This window comes from Biomphalaria glabrata, chromosome 5, assembly GCF_947242115.1.
Source record: "Biomphalaria glabrata chromosome 5, xgBioGlab47.1, whole genome shotgun sequence".
Taxonomy (NCBI): Eukaryota; Metazoa; Mollusca; class Gastropoda; family Planorbidae; genus Biomphalaria; species Biomphalaria glabrata.
The window spans coordinates 20,526,086-20,549,797 of NC_074715.1; the positions used below are offsets into that span (position 1 = coordinate 20,526,086).

At 36.1% G+C, this 23,712-nt stretch overlaps 1 protein-coding gene across 4 annotated transcripts in view; it reads right to left on the bottom strand.

The window, feature by feature from the left end:
- Positions 1-23,318, bottom strand: part of LOC106059678 (uncharacterized) — a 59,856-nt gene extending 36,538 nt beyond the window's left edge. Inside the window, exons 1-3 of one of the 4 annotated variants that reach the window (XM_056028352.1) lie at positions 22,980-23,318; positions 21,559-22,329; positions 11,428-11,499 (exon numbers count right to left, since the gene is read on the bottom strand). In XM_056028352.1, coding sequence (XP_055884327.1) covers positions 11,428-11,495 — 68 coding nt within the window. In that variant the 5' untranslated portion in view covers positions 11,496-11,499; positions 21,559-22,329; positions 22,980-23,318. Of the gene's footprint in view, positions 1-11,427; positions 11,500-11,650; positions 11,965-15,911; positions 16,321-21,558; positions 22,393-22,979 lie in introns of those variants that run through there. The other 3 variants (XM_013217360.2, XM_013217359.2, XM_013217358.2) reach the window with 3 other exon arrangements.
- Positions 23,319-23,712: the final 394 nt, after the last annotated feature.

Here is a 23,712-nt window from a genome sequence, read left to right on the forward strand (position 1 = left end):
ATATCAGTTCCTAATCAGATAACAAAGACATTAATAAAATAGATTATGTGATTCTAAGGGTTTTAAAAATCGTATCACATATTTAATAACCTCCAATAGAGCGAAACCTTCACGTCAGTAGATATAAAGATACACCACAGTTACACGAATGCTTCTTTTTATTTTCCTATTGTATTTGTCTTGTTCCATCAATCTTCTACACCACGCTCAGTGGACCTACTTTGTTTGAACTCCCCGGTAGTTCGCTTTCCTGCCCTTGCCCTACACGAGACCGGAAGTGATCAAATAACAACACGTGTCAGGATATGAGATATTTCATTTAAATGATTTTTAGAAAAAGCAAATAATTAGTAAGGGAATAAAGAAAAAAAGAAGACATATTTGGGCCTGCTTGTGCGTCACTATTCCAATGTCTACCCGCAGACGATGCCTTGGCTTAAAGACAAAGCCTTGAAAGCAAAGAGAACAGAGTCAGAGAATTTCTAACAATATGGGAAACTAAAAGACCAAATAAAAAAAAAAGGGGGGGGGGGTGCTGAAGAAGATGGGCTGTTGATGGGGAAAAGGGGGGGGGGGGGGTTGAAACAATAAACATGAAATAACAATCAGTATTGATCGCTGGAAATATTATGGGATGGCCGAGACGTCAGAGCTAGTAAATCTTTTTTCATATTCTTATTTTCAATGGTCGCTCGCACCGCTATGTTCTATTGTCAAGTCAGCGCGAGATAGTCACTATAAAGGGTGGGTGAGGCGCCACCTCCACTCACGCGCGAAACAGGGAGGGTGGGTGGGGGCAGGAAGCTCCAAACGAGCTATACACTAATGACTAATGCATGACCAAGAATGATGTGTCCCTCAAACATCCCCACCCCCACCCCGCCATTCTTAAAACTGCTATGAAATACCTCCTCCTATAGACACGCGAGGCTCAGTCCCCCGCCCCTTCGCTATAATTTATTAAAATCTAGCTATAGAAAAATGTTCATATTTCGTTTCGTTTTACGGGCCGCTGGTTTCCGTTTTTTTTTTTTTTTTGAAGGTCGCTGACATGCCAGGGAGCTTCCTATTTTTTGTTGTCCATCTATGTCGAAGGGGGCGCGTGGCCCCCACATGTAGCCCCCAGGGAAGGCTCTCATTGTGTGCCAGGGTTATAATATTCTACTACTCAAGCCATCTAATCCGCCATCACTTCGGACACTAGTTAACGTCTGCCTGAATGGAAGACTGGGGCATGTTGACGGCCTTCACCTTGGACTTTTTTTTTTTTATATTTCAAACTGACAAAAACGAAGAAAGAAAAAGAATAAAACGTCTGGAAAAAAAGCGAGAACTGACCCTTAAAGATTGGGTTATAAAACATTGTGAGGTATGAATGGACACGGGGTTAGGTCAGTCGTTGTCCACCTGCTTTAGGAAGTGACCATTGAAGACATTTCGCTTATTTTTCCACACTATGATTAGTTTCAAAAGGGAAAAAAGATTTTCTTAGACATTGTCGTTATAGAATTTCTGAATTAATTTGAAGATAACTATATTGTCTATGTTATTGTATAAAATAACTATAGTGTCTATGTTCTTGTATAAGATAACTATAGTGTCTATGTTATTGTATAAGATAACTACAGTATCTATGTTCTTGTATAAGATAACTATAGTGTCTATGTTCTTGTATAAGATAAATATAGTGTCTATGTTATTGTATAAGATAACTATAGTGTCTATGTTATGTTATTGTATAAGATTACTATAGTGTCTATGTTCTTGTATAAGATAACTATAGTGTCTATGTTCTTGTATAAGATAACTATAGTGTCTATGTTCTTGTATAAGATAACTATAGTGTCTATGTTCTTGTATAAGATAACTATAGTGTCTATGTTCTTGTATAAGATAAATATAGTGTCTATGTTATTGTATAAGATAACTATAGTGTCTATGTTATGTTATTGTTAAAGATAACTATAGTGTCTATGTTATGTTATTGTATAAGATAACTATAGTGTCTATGTTCTTGTATAAGATAACTATAGTGTCTATGTTCTTGTATAAGATAACTATAGTGTCTATGTTCTTGTATAAGATAACTATAGTGTCTATGTTCTTGTATTCATGTTCACTCGAATTCGTCTTTAGACTCTATACTTTCAATGTGTCCGCTTTAAAATAAAATGAATTTTTAAAAAGATTTTTTAAAATGTTCATCATTTTCGGTGGTCAGTCGGGTCAGTGCGGGGAAGGGGCAGCACCAGTGTGGGAACGACATTTTATAAACACACACCCAAAGACCAGCAGCTAAGTAAGACTGTTTGGTGAACTGTTGGTTAGGTTTAAAACTTAAACAAAAACATTCTATCTGACCAGATGGCTTGTTGTTTTTAACTCATCAAAATTATAAAGTGTTTTAAATGATAAAAGCGATTTAAAAAAAATAGTAATAGAAATAAAAGTTAATTTAGTAGTGACATAATTCACTATGACCAAAGGTTTTGTATAGATATTTTTTTTTTCAATTGGTTACCTCAAGTTGCGATACATGGTAACATGCAACATATTGTCAACCTGGCATGTCTAGCTGCACACCCAACAGACAGAAATAAAAAAAGTGATGATTCAACGCTTTATAATGGTGCAGTTGTATAAATGTTTTTTGCTCATTGATACATAGATGGAATAAGTAGACTACACACGTTAAAGTTCACACATACGCACAACTGACATCAACTTTAATTATGTGATTGATTTATATATATATATATATATATATGATAATATTGATGACATGATACGTGGATCGATGACATGATATATAGATCAAGTTATGAACATTTGCAACCATTTTTTTTTTCTGCAAATCTGTGGAGTTACATGCAGGTCAAGGACAACTAAAAAAAAGTATGAAAACATGACCGGTTACTTCCCCCTTTATTTTCTCCAATTGCCTCCCCTCTCACAAACTGACCACATGCGGCCGAAGTGTTTGCGTCACCAGGTGACCTCCCTCCTCGGACCGTTACGAATTCCATCATGCTCCGCGGTAAAAAGAAAAAGTAAAGAAAAAAAAACGCAGTTAGCTGATAGTAGGACTAGAGTGACCTCCTGGTGCCCAAGCGGTCATCTCAGGAGACTGACCTCTGCCTTGAGGTCATCGGCGGTGATCGGTATAAACGAAACCTACAAGAACTTACACGCGGGTCACCTTTTTGTGAAGATATCTTTTGAACAGAAGCTACGCTACCGCAGTGACTTTTTTAGTAATACCGCCAGGCGCCAAGATAAAATAAAATGTTTTTAAAATTACACCATTATTTTTCTTACAACCCACAGTTTACATTTGTGCCATGCGCATACAGTGCAGGACGGGTTTAACAAAGTAAAGCTATAAGAATAATTGTTGCAGTACATTAAACAGGTGTTTAACTTTACTACTAATCTCCCTTCCAGCTGTTTTATTCTGAACTTTTTCTAGTCGTCATAAAATACCGTAAGCTAGCGAGTAGTCACTGTGTGAGAGTTGAAAAATTGTCTCTCGAGCTGTAGGTTTGAACAATGAACTAATTCTAGAAAAACTGACGACACGATGTGGGGGCTACTTAAAAAAGCAACAACTTACAGACGTGTTTATATTTAAATAATAGTACACCGTTATCTAGTCTGATTAGTATCGACTTAGTCCAAGTAAGATTCAACTCAATTTGTACTTACAAAGCACATGCATATTATTTGTACAGTCTCATAATCCTCATTTCTTACTCCCCCGCCCCTTTTTTTTTTAATCTTCTCTGCAAACGAGGCTTCCAGAACAGACAGACACACAGACAAAGACACACACACTTAATGCGAGCATACCCTCAAGACAAAGTAACGAATGTAGTGTTGATTCATCCAGAGAAACCTGAAGCAGAAGACACACATTTTGACTTTCAGGTTTTTTTGGATGATTTTATTTCTGGCAAAATGTTGTGTTCGTGTTTCTATCTAGATCTAGTTCATGGATCTCAAAATAGTTCTCTTTTTAATAATACCCTAAGGCCTAAATAATTTCAAATTAATAGAAATAATTTTGTCTTTTTTTTTTTTTTGTTTGTTTTGTTTTAGGGGAGCGTCAAGGTCAGAGATTGAGAAACACTTATCTTCCAATGTTTAGCATATATCTTTAAAAATATATATATACCTATACTTACTCATATATTTTTTAAAAGAGTTGTAATATTTGTTTATGTGAAGATTAAAAAAAAACTGTTTGTATATTTAATTTTAAAACAAACACAAAAAGAAAGTTCCCTTTGAGCAGAAAAAAAAATTAGACGTATCCCCTCTTTTAAACACCCTCAAAAATGCTGAATTCGGAGTTTCCATTGTACTGTTAGTCTTGGAAATTTGAACCTGACAGACTAACGGACGTAAAGACAGACTGCACACAACTAAAAGCGGTTTTTCACCTTTTCAGATCCTGTTAAAAAAAATAACTGTCACAAAACAATGATTTAACCCAACGTGACAGCCACTCTCTAGTAATGAAGATAATTTCATTTATTTTCCTCCATTTTAGTTTAACACAGGTTTTGTCCACTGACTAGAACATTGGAAGTATTTCATTTCAGATTAACAAGACTAGTGCTTCTCAACCTATGGTCTGCAGACCACTAGATCTAGGCTGTCTGAGAGAAAACAAATTCAAATAAAACTGTTTGACATGTTTACAGACTCTCGTATCTAATTTCTAAATCTTAACTAAAATTAACATGGTCTCCAATATCGTATGCTTGTCTCCTAAAGTTGATGCGAGTAATGTCCCCTTTTTAAATTATATTCATTAAAGAACTTGGATCTGGTCTAGTCTGTTAAATGGTCCAGTTTATGAACAAATGCACAGTTGAAACGAAATGGAAGCAGACGAGATGAAATAAGAACCTCGCAAGTTACGTAAGAAGTGGCTAAAAATAGCACAGCTTTGAAAAATGATAAGTTTTTTTTTTAAAAGATATATATTTTTACGTAACTCGTTCCATTATGTAAAGCAACACTCGTCTGAACAAAGAACTCGAGAAGTTGTACGAGATTACATAATTAAAGTTCAAGGCCACTAGTGTGTAGAGAGACATATATCTATTTATATATGTACAACAGTTTCAGTTTAATCAATTGAGAGTGTGTCTGTGGATTTGTGTGTCTGAGAGTGTGATTGTCTATTACGTAACTCGTTTGTTATATATGTTATATAAAGTACGTAATCAGTTTCGGAATGACAATGTCAGGGGAATAGTGTGTTGATGTGTGTAGCTAAGTGGAAGGGGGTCAATACCCAACACTAGTAAAAACGTAAAATAATACAATAATAATTGCCTCATTACTCATTCTAGCAGTGCCGTAGCAAGGTACCCGTGGGTCCGTCTTTAAGAATATGATATGTCCCCCTAAGAAATGTGAAAAAAAAAGTCTGACAAGAAACCAAATCAAGTTATCCTGAATGTCCCAACACGTATAGGCATTCAAATGTAGGATTTACTTTTGTCAAGTAATCGAGTCAATGAACTTAATGCGGTAACGACCTCTTACTGGTAGGAGTGTCGTGATAATCAATGCTTGGTAATTCTACTTACAGGTAATAATAAACACCTGGTGTTTTAAATTTTTCAAGGGCTTCTGAGGGCTCTCGCTAGATATGGGCATGGGCGCAAAGAACCCTTCAAGCCTTGGTTACTACGCCACTGCCTTCTAGTATTGTGTTCTAATCGTTTTAATGTCCCCATATTTGGTCAACATGTTTCATTTGCAGTTTTAAAACCAGACATGAATCATGCTGGCTCTGTACCATTGAAAACTAAGTGCAATTAACAATTCGTACTCTCTCTCTCTCTCTCTCTTTCTCTCTCTCTCTCTCTCTCCACCCATGTATCTGAGGCTCATTCGCTATCTCTCTCTCTCTCTCTCTCTCTCTATCTATCTATCTATCTATCTATCTATCTATCTATCTATCTATCTATTAATATAAGAAAATTATATGGCCATTTTGGTCAGTTCTCCTTCTAAAGAAACTACAAAACTGCCCTGCTAACTTTAGTTATGAGTCGCAAAGACATGGGAGCTGTTAGATGACAGCCTCGTTTTGACCTATGCGCTGACATGCAGGCTTCAAGTTACAGAACAATGACTAATTCCCTCATACATATCTAGGCATTAAGTTACTGGTGCTGTAGTATATGAGCTAGTCTCTCTAATGATGAGACAACCTGTTTCTAATTACTTGCTTGTTTTTTATTGATGTTTATTTATTTATTTATGTATTTATGTATATAGGTATGTGACAATTTTTCTATAACTTATGCACGTCTTATTAAATGCGTCACCATAGAAACAAAAGAAATGGCGAACTTAATTGTTCAATAATCATTCTTACTAGTGGCCCATCTGTTACGTCTGGATTAGGTTTTCCCTGCGCTGTACAATATTTTAGAACTAAAGAACAAACTGTGGCGCATGTGTCCAAAAAAAGGCTTAGAAAACAAAAAAAAACAACATGAGGGTACCAAACATTAGGAAGGGCAAGGTCTGGGAGTCATACAACAATTATCTTGCAAATAAACGTTAACTGTGCCTCCATTACAATAAATTATGAGCGCTATTCGAACATTGCGGAACAGGAGAGGAGCCTTCTCTAGTTACCTCAAGCGCTGCCGCTGTTGTCAGTCAGAATGTAGATGTCCAAGTAGACGAGATCTACAATGTAATTAGCATATCTCGTGACAACGTGGGCCCCATCTGTCTACCCATACTATCTGGTCTCAATAAACAGTCTCCCATTAAGTACACATAGGTTTGCTATTTTGTTGACCAGTCGCATTACATTGTGCGGTATTATCACTAGATGGCTTGCAATTGGGGATGGTAATAGCTGGAATAATTACCGCTGTAACCATTGTACATCAACACAATAGCATGACGTTAGCCCTAGTGTCCTACTAGTGTCCTACTAGACTAGTGTCCTACTAGACTAGTGTCCTACTAGACTAGTGTCCTACTAGCGTCCTACTAGACTAGTGTCCTACTAGTGTCCTACTAGTATCCTAGTAAACACACAACCGGACTGGTTGGGTCAAATAAGACTTTATTTCAAGAGTGACTGTTTCTAAAACAGGAGGGGGGGGGGAATGCACTTGACAATCTTCCTGGCCTTCCTATCCCAGTTGTAATTATTATGATGTAATTTGAGAGCCAGGGGTGCTGGGGAGGGCGTGGCTTGCACACAAATGGCTAATAAAGAGATTAAAAAGTACTCTACCCCTCTTTTACCTTCCAATATGGTCAAGCGGACCACTTTTCTCAAATTAAAGTTTAAAAGAGACAATGTTGGAAATCCTAACACCAAACGATGTGCTTTCAAGACGCTCAAACATACACACAATCGTACACACCCACACACACACACACACACACACACACACACACAGCCACACACTCTCAGCAGAAAAAAAAAAAACTTTTAAAAAATTATTTACAGAAACGTGACAAGTTTGAGGTAATTTTGTCCCCAAGACTGCTGCTATTCTAGATGTCATTCTAGCTGTTCAATCGTTGACGTCACTTCCGTCTTATTACGTCAGACTTGTGTGCGTCAGAAGTTGTTTTTTTTTTTTTTTTCTTTGTGCTTTCAAAATAAAGAAGGCGGCCACTTTCTTCGAGTAACGCATGGTCTAAGAATTATCGAGTATTTTGATTGATCCAATCGGCCAATCAACAAAAGTTATAAAATATCGGGCTTGAAGATAGTAACCCTGCTAAACTTGTACCTTAACAATCATTTTGGAATAGTAATAAATGTACACTCTAAAGTATATGAGAATTAAGACTAAAACATAAATATTACATCAGAGAGTCTTGTCTTGTGTAGTAAGAAATGTTTGTATTCAAAGAACTAACATGCAAGAATTATTTGAAGCTATTTTGTTGGACAAGACATTTATCACAAAATTAAAACAATTAGTCACACAATTAAAATAATGTATCACAAAATTAAAACAATTAGTCACACAATTAAAATAATGTATCACAAAATTAAAACAATTAGTCACAAAATTAAAATAATGTACCATAAAATTAAAACAATTAGTCACAAAATGAAGACAATCACCATAAAAAAGAAAGTCACAAATATGAGGCACTGTCAAACTCTAATAGATCTTTTAATGCCGCTACTGCTGCATCTATAGTTGGTACTAAAACACTTCAAAGAAGCTGACTGTAATGGGAACAAGCTAACGCAAGAGCTAAACAAATAGAAGTCTTTTACTTAGTAATGCCCAAATGCGGCCTGCGGACCATATCCGACCCGTGACGTGGTCCTAGAAAACTCTATTTGCATCGCATAATATAGCCGCTGAAGTTTTGGCTCTATTGAATCCAACGATTTTTTTTTGGTGACATGGTCCGTGACATGCGTGTACGACATTTAAATGGCCCTCAGTTTTAAAATATTTACTCTGTAAGGGACATTGAAATGGTCCCCAGTTCAAAAGATTTGAGGACCACAACTTTAGTCTGCGAGGAACATAAATAATCAGCGCTCACGAACCAGGCGTAAATGTTAAGAACAACGTGTCAGATTGAATGCAAGAATGTTAGATTGAGAATGTCAGATTGAGAATGTCAGATTGAGAATGTCAGATTGAGAATGTTAGATTGAGAATGTCAGATTGAGAATGTCAGATTGAGAATGTTAGATTGAGAATGTCAGATTGAGAATGTTAGATTGAGAATGTCAGATTGAGAATGTTAGATTGAGAATGTCAGATTGAGAATGTTAGATTGAGAATGTCAGATTGAGAATGTTAGATTGAGAATGTTAGATTGAGAATGTTAGATTGAGAATGTCAGATTGAGAATGTCAGATTGAGAATGTTAGATTGAGAATGTCAGATTGAGAATGTTAGATTGAGAATGTCAGATTGAGAATGTTAGATTGAGAATGTCAGATTGAGAATGTTAGATTGAGAATGTCAGATTGAGAATGTTAGATTGAGAATGTTAGATTGAGAATGTTAGATTGAGAATGTCAGATTGAGAATGTTAGATTGAGAATGTTAGATTGAGAATGTTAGATTGAGAATGTCAGATTGAGAATGTTAGATTGAGAATGTCAGATTGAGAATGTTAGATTGAGAATGTTAGATTGAGAATGTCAGATTGAGAATGTCAGATTGAGAATGTCAGATTGAGAATGTTAGATTGAGAATGTTAGATTGAGAATGTCAGATTGAGAATGTCAGATTGAGAATGTAAGATTGAGAATGTCAGATTGAGAATGTCAGATTGAGAATGTCAGATTGAGAATGTCAGATTGAGAATGTTAGATTGAGAATGTCAGATTGAGAATGTCAGATTGAGAATGTCAGATTGAGAATGTTAGATTGAGAATGTCAGATTGAGAATGTCAGATTGAGAATGTCAGATTGAGAATGTCAGATTGAGAATGTCAGATTGAGAATGTTAGATTGAGAATGTCAGATTGAGAATGTCAGATTGAGAATGTTAGATTGAGAATGTCAGATTGAGAATGTCAGATTGAGAATGTCAGATTGAGAATGTCAGATTGAGAATGTTAGATTGAGAATGTCAGATTGAGAATGTTAGATTGAGAATGTCAGATTGAGAATGTTAGATTGAGAATGTCAGATTGAGAATGTTAGATTGAGAATGTCAGATTGAGAATGTCAGATTGAGAATGTTAGATTGAGAATGTCAGATTGTGAATGTCAGATTGAGAATGTCAGATTGAGAATGTTAGATTGAGAATGTCAGATTGAGAATGTCAGATTGAGAATGTCAGATTGAGAATGTTAGATTGAGAATGTCAGATTGAGAATGTTAGATTGAGAATGTCAGATTGAGAATGTCAGATTGAGAATGTTAGATTGAGAATGTCAGATTGAGAATGTTAGATTGAGAATGTCAGATTGAGAATGTCAGATTGAGAATGTTAGATTGAGAATGTTAGATTGAGAATGTCAGATTGAGAATGTCAGATTGAGAATGTTAGATTGAGAATGTCAGATTGAGAATGTCAGATTGAGAATGTCAGATTGAGAATGTTAGATTGAGAATGTCAGATTGAGAATGTCAGATTGAGAATGTCAGATTGAGAATGTCAGATTGAGAATGTTAGATTGAGAATGTCAGATTGAGAATGTTAGATTGAGAATGTCAGATTGAGAATGTCAGATTGAGAATGTCAGATTGAGAATGTCAGATTGAGAATGTCAGATTGAGAATGTTAGATTGAGAATGTCAGATTGAGAATGTTAGATTGAGAATGTCAGATTGAGAATGTTAGATTGAGAATGTCAGATTGAGAATGTTAGATTGAGAATGTCAGATTGAGAATGTCAGATTGAGAATGTTAGATTGAGAATGTCAGATTGAGAATGTCAGATTGAGAATGTCAGATTGAGAATGTCAGATTGAGAATGTCAGATTGAGAATGTTAGATTGAGAATGTCAGATTGAGAATGTTAGATTGAGAATGTTAGATTGAGAATGTCAGATTGAGAATGTTAGATTGAGAATGTCAGATTGAGAATGTCAGATTGAGAATGTTAGATTGAGAATGTCAGATTGAGAATGTCAGATTGAGAATGTCAGATTGAGAATGTTAGATTGAGAATGTCAGATTGAGAATGTCAGATTGAGAATGTTAGATTAAGAATGTCAGATTGAGAATGTCAGATTGAGAATGTTAGATTGAGAATGTCAGATTGAGAATGTCAGATTGAGAATGTCAGATTGAGAATGTTAGATTGAGAATGTTAGATTGAGAATGTCAGATTGAGAATGTCAGATTGAGAATGTCAGATTGAGAATGTCAGATTGAGAATGTTAGATTGAGAATGTCAGATTGAGAATGTTAGATTGAGAATGTTAGATTGAGAATGTCAGATTGAGAATGTTAGATTGAGAATGTCAGATTGAGAATGTCAGATTGAGAATGTCAGATTGAGAATGTCAGATTGAGAATGTCAGATTGAGAATGTCAGATTGAGAATGTCAGATTGAGAATGTCAGATTGAGAATGTAAGATTGAAAATGTAAGATTGAATATGTAACCTTGCATACATAATGTAAGATATAATGTGTCAGATTGAATAAAGAATGTACGATTGAGAATAAAGTGGAAGATTGAGTGTTAGATGTATGATTGAATGTGTAATAGAGAATGTAATGTTACAAGAAAAGAATGAAATATAATATTTAACATTTTGATGTATAAATAAAATAAAATAGTAACAATTCAAGTTTATTAGAAACTAGAGTTTACTCTAAGTGAAAAGTAACGTGAAAACAGATTTTACATGTAGATGGGAATGGGTTAAAACCAAGAAAATCTACACCTGATGTTGGAGGATGAGTTGAAGACCAATGAGAATGACTCACCTGAGATACCGCGCGAATGCGTCTCTAGGAGATGAAAACCCAGTGGCTGTTGTATCACAGGCAAGCATGTCTCTGTAGAGATGACCAGAGAAAGGAGACTAGTTAGAACACATTGTGTGAATTATACACACACCACTAAACTGATTACATAACAAAAGGCTACACACCACATGTTACACAGCAGTGATTACACAACACATATTACACGGCACTGATTACACACCATGTTTCTCAATACGTAAGTCCATTCTGAACATTGTTTCCTCAATGTTTATAATCCACGTCTACAAACGCAACGCAGTCTTGTCATAAATAAAATGAGATCGGCACCAGACGATACAGTAATAACCAGATTATTGCATAACAACCTCTTGAAGATATTGGTCTTTTTTTTTTCTTTCCTCAATTAGTATACAGTAAGTCTTTAGTCGTTCATATCTCCCAACTCTCTGGTCGTACTTTTGTCTGATTTATCAAACAATTGGAGAGAGACAGCGATTGGGGGAGAGAAACTGTTCAAAGCAATGAGAGAACGTGAGAGAAGAAAGAGAGGAGATAGAGAGAGACGGTAAAAAATATATATATCTGGTTACGTCAGAGCCATGCGCCAAAAATATGATTCCGCCACAAATTGAGGGACTTTTTTTTTGTTGCGCAATTGGACGAAGAAGATCGTGGTGGCTCCCTTTCCACGAGGAGATAACCAAATAACAATCAAGCCACGACTAGACGGGGAGGAGTGCTCGGCGTATTTAGAGGGAGATCACAGGGAGGGGAGGGGACAGACTCGGGAGAAACAGGTTAAAAAAAAAAAAAAGGATGTGTCGATGACGTAATGGCATCGACTATAGAGTGCGAGTGAGACAGGAGTGGTTATCGACTGTTGAGATAATGTTAGAGAGGAAATGACAGAGAGAGAGAGAGAGAGAGAGAGAGAAGGTGGGGCAGGGGAGAAGAGAGAGAGGATTGAGAAAGATTTCAAAAGTTAAAAACAAACATAAAAGCACTTTTCTCCCTTCATGCAACCGCTTTAAAAGTGCGACAGGGGCAAGCAACTCCGCCAGCTAACTGGGTGGACCAGAGAGTTACGAAACATGATTGGTCGATAGTTAAGAATGAATTCCCAGCAATAGTACACTATTACTCAATTGTTGTGATGTTATTCTCTTCACCCTTCACTACACACAAGGTTCAACGGTTCTAACTCTGATCAGAAACACAGCACCCATAACAAAATATTTCTATCAGATTTCAGGATAAGATTGTGGCGGTAATAGCATCTTTTTGTTGTATGTTTATGTAACTAGAACCTGTGTTAGTTTGTTTCAGTGCAAAGATATTTTATTTTCTTGACGTGAATGTTTTCTGAAGGCTTAGGACACGTCAGCATTTCTCAGGTCGTGTCGCCTCAAATAGAAGGAAGACAACAGACAAAATGAGAGTGCATCACGGTGCAGGTGTGTGTGTGGGGGGGGGGGGTATTTGGGGCTACACCTCCTTCTTCACCCCCCCCCCCCCCAGTTACCTTATTCTAACGTGAAATAAAATACCAAAAAAAAAATGTTTAAAAGTCTGTAGTATAAGAGGTAGGTATACTTAGAGATGTTCAAACCCATCGACCAGCCCCCCCCCCCCAACCTTTTAAAAACAACTTATGTCAACTCACTGTCTGTCTGTCTGTCCATTCTCGGACCATGTTGAAATTCTGCACAATTATTCAAAACACATGAATCAATTAAAAAAAAACAATTAGTGAATCAATTAGTGGTTATATATATATTTCTTAATTACGATGCTAATTTTTTTTTTTAAAGTCAACTATTTCTTAATGAAATTTCTAGTTTTGCACACATGATTACATTACATTTGTTCAAAGCTTATATCAACTCATTTTGTCTGTCTGTCTGGCATGACATACATATAAGTTATTTCTTCCACACCCATTTTCGGATCAAGCTGAAACTTCGCACAATTATTCTTTGACATAGACAAGGCATGAATCAATTTTTTAAAAGTAACCAATAAGACAATTAATAGCTGGTAAATATTTATTTTGTTTAATAGCAACAAGGGAAACTAATACTTCAGTATTCATTGATATGGCTAATTTTGTTGGGTTCAGTCCCCTTAAATAATTGTTAACGCTATTTCTCCCGCACGCATTCTCCGATCAAGTGGATACTTTAAACAATTATTTATCGTACATAACAGAACATGAATCAATAAACAAAAATACTCAATTAATTAAATAATTATTAGTAATTAATTACTTTGTTTGAAACCGAATAAGGGAAATAACTTGTACATTATTGGTGATATAGTTTTAAGGACAAAGTTCTTACCCTTTAGATAAGCTGATGATTGATTATGATTGTTTTTTTTTGTTTTTTTTATATTTTGCAAGTTTACAATCTATAAACCAATTAGACTTGCAAGTCTGAAACAATATTTGTAACATCTCCCAAATACCTTTGGCTACCATTGAAGGGGGCTCGAGGTTCGACACCCCGCTCGGGCAGAGTTGTGTTTACTGAGCGTCTAAAGGCAGCACGGAAAACCTCCTCCCAGATGCCCTCTTCCCCCCCCCCCCCGCCCACTGATCCACAAAAGAGATTGGACCTTAGCGCTCTGAGCATGCTTGGCATGAAAGTAGCGCTATATGAAAGCTATAATTTATTTATTTTTTTTAATATAAAGGAGGATCATCATATGTTAGGTATATTGTTTAGTCGCATGGACATTTATCTAACCATATGAATAAGTCAATAGAAGATTTACTGAACACTTTGTGGAGTAATAAAACAAGTGGAGACAGAGACGGAAATGTTGTTTTAAAACGCTGCCGTGCTAATCAATGACTAGACTACAGGTCTACAATAAGATGATGTGGCGAAATGGTTCTCAAATAGATTGTATTTAAAGCAGTATGTCAGATTCTGATTTGGTAAGAATGACGGAACACAAATATACCCCCCTAGATATTGACGGGACAAAAATGTAAGGATTTAGGAATGCGTCATTCGTGGAGCCGCAGTTAGAATGTAAATTTAGATTTGTTATCAGGCAAGTGGAAACAATCCTAGAGAGAATCATTGTATAAGTTACAAACAAGGGAGATTACCAAGTCATTCGTACTGCGTGATAACAAAAGTAACAGATGATTTTGGAGATGAAAATAGCTTCACATATTTGAACTAAGGAAAATAAAATTATACACAAGATTACAGATATAAACTTCATAAAAATACAATAGAGGCAAGTTCAGAATAATGTTGGTCCTCTATATAAATCATTGCGCTTAAATAGTGTTATTACAATTATTTATATAATATTTGTTTTTTAATTTGTTTTTGTGTGTTTCGATTTCCTGCAAGAAAAACTAAATGACATATCGGGCGGGAAAAAGGGGGGGGGTGAGGGGGTATTTTACTTTACCTATCAAAAACAAAATATTTTTTTTAAATATGTTATAGCAGACTTGACGTCTAGTGGTGGCCTCCCCTGGGTCCGCGTGTAATACAAACATACAAACTTTTCAATGGAAAAAGAAACTCATGGACATGCAAGTAATCTGAAAGCAACAGAACTGGAATTATAGACATCCTAAGAAAGAAGTCGAAACTCCAAATGTGATTGTTCGTGTCTATTGTCCAGTCAATGTCTACTTGTATGTCTGCTTGTATGTCTGCTTGTATGTCTGCTTGTTAGGCTGACTACAATTCTTGCTCTATTTTCATGGACTGATTTTAATTTTTATTTATTTTACTTTTTAAAGAAAATTTTTACTCCTTTTTAAAAAATGTTGGTAATTTTTTTATTTTTTTTCAACTTAAAAATTGACTTTGAGAAGCAAGTCAGAGATACGTAAGTGTAGACTATTTGCTGACCGCTGTCGAATTGTTTGATATAGGGTAGAGACGGCACGTTTTATTTCTTAAAGACAGGTTTCGCTTGAAACAGAAATGTCATAGGGCTTACTTCTTTTTTCCTTTCCAATAATATTTCGATTTTTTTTTGTTTTGAAGTTCTTTTATTTTTAGTTTTTTTACTGTTGAAAATTGTTTCAATTGCTTTACGTCTGTAGTAGACCGTAACTTATTGACTCCAAACAGTTTGTCACTATGTTTGTTGTTTGTTGTTTTCGGCAACAATGTTTGTCATTATATAACAATCGCTTGGACAACTACATGACAATTGGTACACATTTTTAAATGGAGAATCTGATTAGTTTACAGATAAATAGCTCAGGATTATACAGGATAATCTAGATAATACTGCACTGTGCACACTATTTTTTAAACAGAAGTCATGCACATGAATTTTAAAGTATTGAATTTACTAAAAATCAAACAAAAATATTATAATTTGTTTTTCACAATTAAAGTAAAATAAATAAAACACGCAAAAATTAAACGCTGTTTAGAAAACCAGATTCAAATATTTCAACGATGTACACATTTCCACCAATTAATTATTATACTTACGCTTGTTAGTTTAGATCCAAGCTAATGAGAAAATGTATTGAACTATTCACAACATTAATGAAGTAATTTTGCGATATTTTCTAACAACAGTTCAAAAGGTCACTATTGTATCAACTCTTGGCAACTATTCTCCAAGATCTTATATATTAGATGCATATATTTTTCTCTCTCTCGTATCTGCAAGCACTGATCGTGAGAGCACTTTAACGAGACATTTTGATGTTGTTTATAGATGAGGCGTTTAGTGTGTTGGTCTCCGTCCTCTCTTGCTATTTCATCTTTATTTATTTATTATTGCGTGTCGTAAGTAGTCCAATTGGAAAGATAACAAATTTCTGTAGTTGCTGGGAGCCCCCTGTCGGCGCTACGTGAAGCAATGGCCTCTGGTGACCTCTTGTACGTATGTGTACACAGTTTCGCATTGCGCACCGTGTGACGATACGAGAGAGAGAGAGAGGGAGAGAGAGAAGGAGAGAGAGAGAGAGAGGGAGAAAGAACTTGACCTCATTTCTCCACAACTCTGGTTAGAATTAGGTCACGTTACACTGGCGTGAATGAATGGGGAAAAGAGCTGTTTTTTTTTCTTGAAAAAGGGGAGGGCTGGGAGCATGAGTCCAGGAGTGGATAGGAAGAGGGGTGGTGCCCATGCATGTTGGACCTTGTCGATTTCAGCCACCTCTGCCCCAGTTCACTACTTCCCATTTCTCTATCTTAAGATACCGGCAGAACTTGTCGAAAAAAAAATCTCGCACGCACGCACACACACGCCCGCACACTGTCAATATTACCGGCATTCCGCTCAATACGAGCTGAGTTTGCCCCGTCCTCAATTTAGCCTTCTGCTATTGACAATTCACATTAATCCAAGTCGTCATGGTACTGAGGGACAACCCTGCTTCACATTTCCAGACGATTTGTTTTATGATGTAGGTGTAGATTTTTAAGTTGCCTTTACTGTCAATCCCAGAAGCTTGAGGATGAAGTAATCCCAGAGAACTCTAGAACCGAGATCTACTACCCAGCATTCATTGCCACATCGACAAAACCATTGCAAGGCATAAATGATCCCGGAAGTCCATTTCAACATGGCCGCCAAAGAAGTAGCAGAAGACCGAGAGGAAATTTGCACTACGCCTGAGCGCCTTCCGGAATGTACAGGATTTAACAGACGTCAATGACGAATGAAGACAAAATGGCGATGATCTTTCTTTGAGAACATAGCTCTAAGTACCAGCCCTGAGAGGCTGAGAGTCAGCAATAATTTAGATTGTTTTTAAATATAAATGAAAATTACTACGCTAGAAACGATACACACACACACACACAAAAAGAGGTTACTTGGCTCCAAGCATTATTTCCCAGTTCAATGATAAGTCTAAGCGATGATAGAGATATTAGAATTGATGACACTGAGACATATGGCATTAGACATTTAACATGATACATATGATATAAGTCATAGGGCATGCGACATTTAACATGAGACATATGTTTTGAGACATATGACATGAAAAATATGGCAATGTAATATATATACAATGAAACATATTTCTGGTAAAAACTTGACGAGACTTTAGGCCTGGCCACGAGCACGCGAGTTACAAGCTTATAATCCGAGTTCCACCATGATTCACACACTTCTGGAAATAGTTGAAAGAACGTAATGCGTGGCGAGATCTAGAGCTGTATGTTTACTCACTTCCGTAACGAGCTCATTTAGATCAAACTTGGAGAGAGAAAAAAAGCTTCCCTTTCAAAAAAAAAAAAAAAAAAAGTAAACTCCCCTGCTAGTGAAAAATCTTGTTTAAGACATAAATGAGCTCAATAATACTCATCTGCTTCTCCCATGATGATAACAAGTTTATCTTCTAATACCCCTCCCCCCCCCCCAAATCGGTCTTTGTTTTTATTTTCCAAGTGTAACAAATGTCCATTTTGTTTTCCTGGACTTTAGCTAAAGCTCCAAAATGTTTTCCATTTCGTGGTCTGCAAGGCAATGAGTTGATGCACTATGTCTCCTCAGCTAGGGAAAGTCATTGCGTTTTTCAAGGCTCGCAAAATCCTCCAATAAAATAAAATTAGAATACTTTAAATATATGTACAATATTATATATATAGTTATGAGATACGGGAAGACAGAAACATTATAAAATCTAATATATAAAGCACAATGTAAGGAGTATGCATGTATGTATGTATATATGTTCCGTATAGAAATCAAAACCGTTTGACCAATCTTGATCAAACTTAGCATGTATGTTCCTTAGACCATGGCGGAGACCGAAGCATAGATTCAATGTCCCTCCCAAAACCAAGGCGCATTAAAAATAGAAAAATAACTAAATGTATATTTATTAAAATATTCCAGAAAGAAACTTTTTAACTAATCGGGTAAACCCATTTTTACGTATCTAAATAGGATCCACTAGATCAGAAATACGCAAAGTGAGACCCCCTGGCCGTGGCTTATATCCTGCTAGTAGTAAATATAAACTAGAGTGCACTCTGACGGCTAGATAATGAAATATAAACTAGAGTGCACTCTGACGGCTAGATAATGAAATATAAACTAGAGTGCACTCTGACGGCTAGATAATGAAATATAAACTAGAGTGCACTCTGACGGCTAGATAATGAAATATAAACTAGAGTGCACTCTGACGGCTAGATAATGAAATATAAACTAGAGTGCACTCTGACGGCTAGATAATGAAATATAAACTAGAGTGCACTCTGACGGCTAGATAATGAAATACTTTTGAGTGCGTAGATTTCGTCTAAACCAACTACAAAGTAGATCAAGAGCTGATTGATTATAAAAAGTAAAAACATTTTACCTCGTTCTAATGTGTTTCTATGTGTATAAAAACTTTTCTACGAAACAAATGATATACCGGTATTGAATTAGAACAGTTATTTCAGCCAGTCATTTCCGATTTTTTTTTCTTTTTATCTTGCACCTTGTTTTCGTGAATGATTGGACCATGCAGTGCTACGAACTGTGTCTATTAGAGATTGTTGATGTATCAGGTAGGAACAAAATTAAAACAAAACAAAAATAATAATAAATATAGAGAAACATCTACAAAATTTTTTGTGTAAAAAGAATCGAAAAGTCTGTTTAGGGTTGTTGTTGTTATTGTTGTTGTTGTTATTGTGGTTTTTGTCATAACGTTTCTCCTTTTATTTAGGGCTGATGTGAAAGATGTTATTGACATGTCAAATAAATAAGAAAAAAGAATTTATGTTATGTGATCTCGTAGGCGGCCCCTGCGGTTCAGTTGGACACAAAGCTGCATATGAACTCTAGCCCAGATGAGGCGAATCAGTTGCAGTAGAACATTGACTGCTTTGAAATAGCTCGGTTCATGTGTTCCTGTACGAAATACGCAGACTTAAGAAAAAAAAATGCACTTATTTCCAGACTACTCCTAACTAGCTCCTGTACGTAGGACCATCTATTTAGCACTTTTTAAAATTATATTCATTTGTAATGCTAGTTTGTAATTAGGTTTATGAATGGGATGACGTAAACCGAGGATGACGTCAGAAAGTAAATATCACGAACGCCGTCCGCAATTTTCGTTTCATTGTAAAATGCTCCTAAACATTTCGAAAGATTCTAATTTAACTACCACTTTTTTGTTTGAGTTAATTAGTTGATGTTTTTAATACAGCTACCTACATGAAATCATTACATCACATCTTAGAGCAAATATCAATCAATCCAGTTCTAAGAGTGGGTGGAATCACATTCAATGTAAATTCAAATACTAACATTTTTTAAAATCAATTCTTCAGGTTTTTACGTTTAAACGTGCGTGCGTGCGTGCGCGCGTGTGTGAGTGTATATATAAATAACTTGTATTTTAAAGACCCCCCCCCCCCCCTTTTCACCCTTTTTAATACAGCTACCCACATAAAATCATTACACCACATCTTAGAGCTAATATTTGACCAGACAGACAGCGTGAGTTGATACAAGCTTTCTAATAAAAACAGTTCTAGTGGCATATATTTAATTTATTATTGTTAGTCAAGATCCATTACAAATTTAATTACATGACTGATCAAACTAATTGATGTAAGCTCTGTTGGTTTTTTTTTTTAAACTGTTCTTTATCTAGTTTTGTTACACTCTTTCTTGTCACACGCCTACTTTTGTCAACTTGTACTTCTGTTGGCATACAAAGTCGACATTAGTCTTGCAACTTTTTGTTTTCCAATTTCCAGTCTAAAGTTCCATAGAACCTTGAGGAAGTTTTTCTTGAATTATTATTTTTAAAATTATTTTGACAATTTATCTCGTGATCCCTACAAGACGATGACTGGTATTTAGTTTGCAAGTATCAAAGTTAGAAATGTGTTTCTGGGGTGATAACTGAATTAGACAATGACGTCATAACATCAAAGGAAAAACTATTTCATATCGTTTGGAACTTTTGATGGCCGACTGATGAGACGCTTGGATGTCGAACCGATGGTTACGAGTTTAAAACCCTTGAAATTTTAATCCGTTGATTCAGGACGCTCCTGAATTCCATTTTTTTTAAATCATTTTATTTATAATTTTATATTTAGATTTCGATCATTTGGGAAAAATACACCCCAAAAAAAATGACTACCGTTTGACCTTGCAAACATTATTGGACTCCCATATAGACAACATTTCTCTAAACTCTATTGGTGTCCTTGTAAAACTGTGTTCATCTTGGACCTCAGTCTTCGACCTCTTCCCGAAAATGTATAGAACATATTTGTTTAATATTGCATCAGTATTGTTACTGTTGGCACTGACACATACATACAGACACAGACATATATAGACGCATACCGTGATTAACAGTGTTAAAATTGTATTATAGGGCGTGTCTAATTTAAAATGAACCAGTTGGGCAGAGAAAAAATGTCTCAAACGTGTTTAGGGTAAATGAATAAGTGTCTTAAAGCTGTCTTCATGGTGTCTTAATTAAAGCTGTCTTCACGGTGTCTTAATTAAAGCTGTCTTCACGGTGTCTTAATTAAAGCTGTCTTCGCGGTGTCTTAATTAAAGCTGTCTTCATGGTGTCTTAATTAAAGCTGTCTTCATGGTGTCTTAATTAAAGCTGTCTTCATGGTGTCTTAATTAAAGCTGTCTTCATGGTGTCTTAATTAAAGCTGTCTTCACGGTGTCTTAATTAAAGCTGTCTTCACGGTGTCTTAATTAAAGCTGTCTTCACGGTGTCTTAATTAAAGCTGTCTTCACGGTGTCTTAATTAAAGCTGTCTTCACGGTGTCTTAATTAAAGCTGTCTTCACGGTGTCTTAATTAAAGCTGTCTTCACGGTGTCTTTATTAAAGCTGTCTTCACGGTGTCTTAATTAAAGCTGTCTTCACGGTGTCTTAATTAAAGCTGTCTTCACGGTGTCTTAATTAAAGCTGTCATCACGGTGTCTTAATTAAAGCTGTCTTCACGGTGTCTTATAACTACGTATCTTGGAACACAATGCATTGTGACTTCCTCCCAGATACTCCCTCTCCCAACTTTCCACGATTGAAAAAGAATTCGACCAAAACCTAACGAAGGTGCTACTGCAGCATGGAAGACACGCTGACAATAGCAATAATAATAATAATAATAATAATAATAATGTGTGCGCTATACTTACTAATACGGTAAAATAAAAAGTTCCACTCATCTACGTCATTGACATGCAGACGAGCTAAGTGAAAAAATAAGTCCATCCATTGGAATAAAACGAAACAAATTGTCCACAATTCACAATTCCAATGTATTCACAAGTCAAGTGTGTGTTTGTGTGTTTTGTTGCTTTTATATATATATATATATTAAATGTCCTTGACTTAAATGAAATTAGAACTAAATCAAATCAAGAAAGATGACAATTTATTTCATTAAAAATGTGGTGAGATATTTGTGTTACGTCATTGAGAGCGTGACATCACTTCTAGGTAGAGCCCGAAACAGAAGTATGGACTAACACTGACATAAGCCACGCGTCCGAGGCGATGTGACCTAGCGGACTGATAGATCAAAGCTTAGGTCTCACTAAGTTTCGGGGGGGGGGGGGTAACATGCGAACAAATGTGGGTGGTAGGGGAGAGAACTGCCATGATGGACAGAAAATGAGAAAACGTGAGGCTGAGAGAGAGAGGGGGGGGTGAATACAACCAAAACTTAACTATGTTGAACTCTCTTGACCTGGATAGAAGACCAACCGGCAGGTCCGCTGGACGCAGTAGAGTTTGAACACCACCCCTCCTCCTCCTCCTCCTTCCTCCGCTAGTCACCCCTACCCCTTCGAATCGCTTCGTCCAACTGCAAACACACACACACTTTAGCGTAAAGGTGGTCCAGCGGCAGGTCAAAGCGTAGCCTCAAACAACCGCATCTCCCGCTCTCTCGCCACTGTCTAATGCTGAGGAAGGGGAAAAAAAATAAAATACAAAAATCACTTCAAAGAAAACAAAATTGAATGACTTGTTCAAACTGGCACTAATTGTACCTAATGTAATAATGTAATAATAATAGACTAAATAATGTAATAATGTGTGTTGTATTGTTAATACAGACAAGAAGTGCAACATATGACACAGTACTCTTAAGGACTATGACACAGTACTCTAAGGACTATGACACAGTACTCTAAGGACTATGACAAAGTACTCTAAGGACTATGACAAAGTACTCTAAGGACTATGACAAAGTACTCTAAAGACTATGACAAAGTACTTTAAGGACTATGACACAGTACTCTAAGGACTATGACAAAGTACTCTAAGGACCAAGTATCCTTGGGTTAAGATTATTTATTTTCTAGTCCTTACTGATGTGGAAATGATTTCTGTCAAATTAAAATTAGAACGGGTCATCATTTACATTCAGTTTAACAACGTCTAATACTATCGGAAACAAATGTAGACTATTTGTATTTGAACGGACTATGAACAACTAAAGGAGAGATATCAAAAACAAAAATGGACTCCACTAAAACATCCACGTGAATGACTTGTTGGTGAGTCGATAGTTTGGAAACTGGTTGGGGAAAAAATACAGGGGAAAACCTACATTCGGCTGTTCGTTGACCTTCAATTGATTCAGTGCACTAATATAATCGGTCCTTATGCAAAGAAACTGTTGACTTAAAGAGGGTTCTCACAATTATCACACAGGCAACAAAGATTTTCAATTCATCGGATTAATGTACGAAGAAACCAGGAGATCTATTTCTTCACGATGGCCAACCACAAGTAACTTTTTTTCTATGGCCAACCAGATGCAACTTTTTTTCTATGGCCAACCAGATGCAACTTTTTTTTCTATGGCAACCAGAAGTAACTTTTTTTTTCTATGGCCATCCAGAAGTAACTTATTTTCTATTTCAACCAGAAGCAACTTTTTTTCTATGCCAACCAGAAGTAACTTTTTTTCTATGGCCAACCAGAAGCAACTTTTTTTTTTCTATGGCCAACCAGAAGCAACTTTTTTTTTTCTATGGCCATCCAGAATTAACTTTTTTCTATGGCCATCCAGAATTAACTTTTTTCTATGGCCAACCAGAAGTAATTTTTTTTTCTATGGCCAACCAGAAGTAATTTTTTTTTCTATGGCCAACCAGAAGTAATTTTTTTTTCTATGGCCAACCAGAAGTAACTTTTTTCTATGCCAACTTGCAGGTCCATTTCTTCATGGTGGCCAACTAGTAGGTCCATTTCTTCATGGTGGCCAACTAGTAGGTCCATTTCTTCATGGTGGCCAACCTGCAGGTCCATTTCTTCATGGTGGCCAACTTGCAGGTCCA